Source organism: Berghia stephanieae, unplaced genomic scaffold (genome assembly GCF_034508935.2).
Source record: "Berghia stephanieae isolate SIO BIC M18660-M18661 unplaced genomic scaffold, UCSD_Bste_1.3 scaffold936, whole genome shotgun sequence".
Lineage (NCBI taxonomy): Eukaryota > Metazoa > Mollusca > Gastropoda > Nudibranchia > Aeolidiidae > Berghia > Berghia stephanieae.
In genome coordinates this window covers 1-6,959 of record NW_027629584.1, presented here as the reverse complement: position 1 = coordinate 6,959, position 6,959 = coordinate 1, and the positions used below count along the sequence as shown (strand labels likewise).

General features: G+C 36.2%; 1 protein-coding gene across 1 annotated transcript; it reads left to right on the top strand.

The window, feature by feature from the left end:
• Nucleotides 1-468: 468 nt before the first annotated feature.
• On the top strand, nt 469-6,787 carry LOC144962357 (UPF0462 protein C4orf33 homolog; the record flags this gene model as incomplete). The annotated part of the gene is made up of 5 exons (XM_078895254.1): nt 469-595; nt 1,585-1,766; nt 3,555-3,612; nt 4,193-4,244; nt 6,594-6,787. Coding segments are annotated over exons 1-5 (488 nt in total), but the record flags the coding sequence as incomplete, so codon positions are not given.
• Between the last annotated feature and the right edge of the window lie 172 nt (nt 6,788-6,959).

Genomic DNA, 6,959 nt, shown 5'->3' with positions numbered 1-6,959 from the left:
ACTGTAGTTTGTTTAAAGGATAATTTATTAGAGTGTCAAAGATAAAAGAAAAAGGGATCTTGTAATTAGTCATACATTGAATTGACTAAGGCTAAAAATGAGTGTCGTCTCGGAGTGAAAGAACACTGGTTTAAAACATGAACATTTTCTGTCTGCTATGGGCCATGGAGGTATGTCATAATCGCTATGTACCCGTAAACAAACAATTAACGAACACCATAGTTTGTAATGGAGAAGAAGTGAAATCTATCAACTCGCTAAGTTCAAAGTAAGATCATACCTTTTCGGATTCGAAATGTGTCGCAGGAGATGGGAAATGTAAACCAACAAAATTGAAATTGTTTACAGGTAAGTTTCCGTGAAAGCAAGCAGCACAGGTGTGGTTTCCGCTTTGTCAAGAAAGTACACATCATAACAAATATTAATAAGGTGAAACTTGGTGACAACGAATTATTTTCTGTTTTATTTGTGTCATGTGATGAATCATGTGACATTATCCTGTCGACTGTCGACTGTTGATACTTGATGATGACTGGACAGGCGATGACGTGAAATTTCAACGCTGTTTTGTGTACTTTGTTACTCTCAGAGCAATGTATGAGCGGACTTTGCTCTTTCATATCTGTATATGTTTAAATAAGAAGAATGCATGTTCCTGCAGTCATTCATCTACCATCAGAATCGACCGTTGCTGACGTGCACAGGCACCGGCATAGGCACTGAGGCACAGCAGATCTCAGATACGATACGACACGGGTTGCCGTGTTTGTTACTAACAAAGTTGGCTGGGGCTTTTCGGGCTCGAGTTTGAAAGTCTCCCGTGGCTATTCGGACTCAAATTCCAATGCGTATGTGCAATAAACAAGTTATTCGGGATCGAGCCTGAATAGTCTTCCGTGACAGTGGTTGTTTTTTTTTTTTTTTTTTTTTTTTTTTTTTTTTTTTTTTTTTTGGGGGGGGGGGGGGGGGGGGGGGGGGGGGGGTTGTTTTTTTTGTTTTTTTTTTTCTTTTAAATTTCAGATTATTTTAATGATTGCAACTACATAAAATCGATGCAAATGAAAATGACAATAATGTTATAATAACTATCAGCAGATAGTATAAACGAGATTTTTTATATTTTTTTATCCACTAAGAATGCTCAAAGCGCTTTACAATTACAAGGAGTCCCTGGTCAACAGCAATACGTAGTGGTGACGTGTAGGAACGATATTGCAATTTCTTTCCAACAGAGACAACGCTGTTAACAGCCAGGTACTCATTTTAATCTTAGTACGGCGAGAGAACGCGAGTAAAGAGCCTTTTCCAAGGACTGTGTGCCGTTAGGAGAAGGGCTTGAACCCATGATCTTCCTATTTGAAGGCGAGTGTCATACCACAAGACCACAAACCAGCTTTATTTGATGTGAAAGACAAAATTATTTATCAATTGGAAGTGATGTTAGAAATTAAAAATAAAAGAGCTCAAAAGGAACTTGAGCCTGTCAAAGTAACTGGTCTATAGGGGAACAGAATAACAGTATATGAATATGATAAGAAAGAATAAATCATTTACCTATTTGCTTGTTTTGTTTTATTTACCCAGGTCATATTCTATCGAGAAAACATGGGATGGACAATGCTTATGCCACGATCCAGTGAGGATTTCTTTGGGCGAGAGTCAACATGGAGACATCCTCTTAAAAGTCGATGCACCTTTCTTCAACAGTCCAGCTAAACCAATTGGGCCAGCTGGTCAGCCATTCCCACAGCTTTGGGATTATGAAGGTTTGTGATTTTATTACATTTAGATTTATTAGCCTTGCTAGCTGGTGCCTAATAAACATAAGCAAATTCATAAAGGATTTTTTTTTCTCAACGTGCTTCATGATGTACAAAAAATTTCCTATGGATGAATAAAGTATTATTATTATTATTATTATTATTATTGTTGTTATTATTATTATTATTATTATTATTATTATTATTATTATTATTATTATTATTATTATTATTATTATTATTATTATTATTATTATTATTTTTGATTTATTATCTCAATTGGTCATAGTCATATGGAACCAAATTTCCATTTTATGCAATTCCTTTTCAAACACTCTGACATTATTTCATTGTATATTGTCAGGAACTCAAATGTGAAAGACACAATAAGAAGGGGCAACATTTTGTGGTCAGTTACAGTTACTATGTACTACTCATTCTCTGATGTCTATTAACCCTTTATTGTGATAAAATGTCAAGACTTTTGGCCTGTTCATCGCTCGCAAAATTTATCTCCCCTATAGAATTTGCATCTACCTTGCTGTAATTGCAATTTCATTATTCTTGTGCTTATATATACATATATTATCATTATTAGTATTTGTATTTGTATCAAAGTGGATATTGATGCTTCTATGATTCATGTAACGTATGCATGTATTGCTAATTACAGTTTGGCTCAGACAGCTCATTGCCCAACACCAATACTGCCGTTTTATTAAAGAACGCAGTATGTTAGTTAACATTGCAAATACTGTGTTTTAAAAACCAACGACAGAATAGGCCTTCATTTCCATTTCACCATCACAGAGGGTCTTTCCTCATTAGGGGGAGGGGGTGTTATGCCCTGGCGATGGTTGCCAAGACCTAAACCGAATGAGTTGGGAGCTGACCATATCTTCCCGGGTTGCTAAGCATTTTGAACTCCTCTTTTAGCCAATCAGGGTTCGAACCTGGTGCTATAATATAAGCAAAGCGTGGGAAATAAGAGGCAGTTCTTGTAAGTTTCATCCAGTGAACACAATACCGCCAAACAGCGTTCGTGTTTTGTTTTACTTTATATTGTGGTGTTCCTTATTCATGGATGTCAGGAGAAAGACTAGAAGGATGAATGGATAAGTGTCATTCCTATTTGTGTTGTAGATGTAATTTAGTTAATGTAATATATGTATCATGTCTGTAAATCTTGATTACCTTCAGTTTAATGTTACCATTGTCTGGCCGTAACACACAGACTTTCTCCTTCTTTCCCCTTCCCTCTGATCCGGCTAGGCCCAGTGCAGTGGCCTGAACTTATCAACGAGTTCCCTCTGTCTATCTTTCTTACTCTTTTCTTTTGTTGACGTTTCGGGCTATCTGGCTCTACCAACCCTCTGGGAGTGGCCTGAATCGTCACAGCTCTTTTATGGGGATGGTCAGTGTCAAATTTTGACCCCATTATGTGGCGGGCCGTCCCAATTAAGCGCCTGGGAATCAGAATGAGAATGACTTTTTATATAGCAAAAATTCCGTTCCCAACGAATCGTCCCAATTAAGCGGTGTCCCCAATATCGCTTGGACTATAGTTTGATCCTTTCAAAGACATTAAATCCTATCCTGAAACTAATTGGCAAAATGTTACAATTTCCTGCTGCTTCAATTATTTATTTGTAACCCAAACAACTCCCAAGGGGTCTTTGCTTATTGACCCACTCCAGCTGGTAGCCCAGTAATGTTGTCACCCAAGGGACAGGTTATTAGGTGGTAACTTAGACCAGCTTTTGAATATTATTTTTCATATTTTTTCTTCAACAGTGGTTGAGGCCTTTTTTCTGAATGACAAGGATCAATATCTGGAAATTGAACTCAGTCCGTAAGTACATTCAAATAAAAGACAAATGGGACCTTACAAAAGTGGCCATCTTAGTGGTTAAGTAAATGATAAATGATGATTCTCATCCAAGTCACAACCAAAATTTAGCTACTTGCTTTGACTCTCTCTCTCTCTCTCTCTCTCTCTCTCTCTCTCTCTCTCTCTCTCTCTCTCTCTCTCTCTCTTCTCTCTCTCTCTCTCTCTCTCTCTCTCTCTCTCTCTCTCTCTCTCTCTCTCTCCCTCCCTCTCTCTCTCTCTCTCTCGCTACTGAAGTCTGGTGGTATGACACTCGCCCTGTGAACTTCAGGTGCCGGTTTGCGTCTTGCTATGTTGTGTTGTCAAAGAAATTTGTTGAATTATTTTTCTCTTTTTCAGATTGATATTAATTATGAAGTCTCTATATTAGGCTTTATGAGTGTTTGAATTTTATTCCGATGTTTAGGGGAGGATGCCATTGAATTCCTTTCATCAGTTTTAATGCATACACAATTTGAAGAGTTCATTCAGACCATGTCAACAATTTCCATCTATTCCATTCATAGGATTTTTATTTGTTTGTTTTTCTAATATAATATTCCAGTCATGGACAACATCTCCTTTTGCTGTTGAATGGAAGAAGAAAGATGATCAAGGTAAAACATTGTAATCATTCCTATTAGTATTAGTGACGAATCATATCAAAATAGCATTTGGTCTGATTGGTTTTAATAGCAAAATAGCAATATTATCAGATAATAAATCAAAAGTGTTGTGTAGTCTTACTCTTGATGTTCATATATATTAAATAGTGAATTTCATAATGAGTTCAACACTTCGTAACTTTGTATTGGGTATTATTATCCTTAGAGTGAGGGAATGTTAGGTTCTATATCTGTTCATACATTTGTAATCCCTTCATTCCATCTTCATAATTTTTTCTTTCCTTTATATGGGTCTTATTGTAAAATGGCCTTGAAGTCATGCAGTTTAATATAATATGTAAAAATAAAATTAAAATAATAATAATGTTATTATTATTATGTGTAGTAAAATATCGTAACTCTATACTATTCGTGAATAGCATTGATCAGGATGATGCTTGGTTGGTTGTGAAAGTGAAATACTTGCTGTCAACAGACGTTTCTCCATCTTGAAAACCTAAAAGTGAGTTTGTCGAAAATGACGCATATTTACCCATGCCACGCTTGTTTGAATGAAAAATTCTGTTTATACAACTCATGGAAAACGATTGATCATTCATTCATGAATAATAAGATTATTTTCAAGAAAACTAGCCAATCAACAGCGAACAGCAGTTTGAGCAGTATAGTCTATCACAGATATAACCGTGTTCAGGGTTTAGTAGAGGAAATCATGGATAAATCTGTGATCGGGACTGATAGAGTTAAGGGGTTTATTTTCATCGTGAATATAAATAAAGATTTCACTTTTTCTCAAAATCTTACTTTTTTTGACAAGCAATCTTACACTTTCTTCTGTTGTGGTTGGCAGCCCTGCAAAGGTTTATAAATCTGAGAGTTATTTGCATAGACGTGTTAAGGAAATTTATGGGAAGCAATAATATAGGATAATGGCTCTGTGTATAGACTGAAAACAATGGGCTAAGGACTGTGGAACGCCATACAGCAGTTCTTTTTCCTCTTGAGGTGTAGTCGCTAATTTTTACACATTGTTTACATCCTTTTAGATAGGCCTCAAACCAGTCTAATATGTAGTCTCCATTATACTCTCTAATCGTTTTTTTTTGTTCTTTGAAGCAAGCCCTTCGATTTCAAGTCTGCATTCACTCGCAACGCGCGAACCCAATTAGATTCTGTTTTTGTTTTTTTTTTGTTTTTTAAATTTTTACTCAAAAAAATGTATAGTTTCAATGATCTGTGCTTTTTTTTACAGTTTTTTAAAGCCAGTGTTAATAGCAACAGGACACGTTTTGCCTCTGTCACTTGTAACCGATGTTTTTTCCTTCTGAATCGAAGCTCTCTCAATCTCACAACAGCTGCATCGTTGACGCAATGATGTATCCTAGTAACTAGCAGAGACTAACGAGGAAGGCCGACCCGAGCAAGGAACTAAAACTTGACAAAACTTAATCTGAAGCTGCCGTGATTTTAGTCTGGTCAGCTCACATAAAAAGAAATTTTTTCAAGTCGTTGACTAAATCAGAGACTAAGCGCTAGTCCGCCTTCATGAAAACGGGCCCAGATAGGTAACAAAACTCTGGTTCTGGTGTTGTGTCATTAACTAAGACACTTTAGTTACATTACTACTCTTGAATCAGGTGTGAATGCCTGGCTACAAGCTATCATTTATATGTGTGGTAGTACAATAGGGACGCCTAGAACATGACCTGTACTGTATGAGATGGATCTATGGTTCTATAAGGTCCACTGGGGGAAGAAAGGTGTTGTAAACTTGTGTCGATTAAGGTCAAGCAAAGCAGAGGCTTAAAAGCAATACAACACGTTGTAAAAATATGTATTAGGACAGACAAGAGATCTTACATTGACAAATTGACGGACTGAGCATTTTAAAGAACTTTTAAATCACCAAATGCCAGACAACCTTCCTAATATACCATATAATGATTCATTAATTGTGAGACACCCAGCAAAGCAGATATAAAAAAAAGCCATCAAGAAACTAAAAATTGAAAATGCAGCTGATCTGAACAATATACTGGCTGAAGCAATAAAAACGGATCTTGTTACATCAACTGAAATCCTCTACCAGCTCAACGATCCAAAGTTGTTTTACTTGCACTCAAATTGAATTCAATTTTGTGATTTGACCTAACAATTCAAATTTCAGCACCATAATATTCACTCTGACATAAAATCAGATTGAGACACCTAGTCAATGAAATTATCTACATTTAGTCACTGTCTTCATATTTAAAGCTTGAATTTGGTTAAAAATGTAAATCATGAATGTTTCCCATATATCTCTGTTTTATTTTAATTTTAAATGTTTTGTTTTTACAGGACAAGCTCGCTCTTAATTTTACTGCCACGATTAAGGGAGATAATTGGACTGGAGAAGCAACGATTCCAAGGGACTATCTCCCATCACATGTCACCAAATTCAATGCATATGCTATCCATGGGGAGGGAGATGCGAGACAATATGAGGCACTGTATCCTGTTACGGAAAAAGTTAAGGGGATGCAACCAGACTTGTAAGCAGTAGAACCAAAATCACAGCAAATTGCATAACGTCTCAGGGGTTAAGAAGGCTCAATCAGCAGAGCACTAGACTCCAAACAAAAGACTGGTTCAAATCTATTTAGAATCATTGTCTCAATCTTACGTATTAAGATATTAAAATAACTCATAACAAGAAATAGAAAA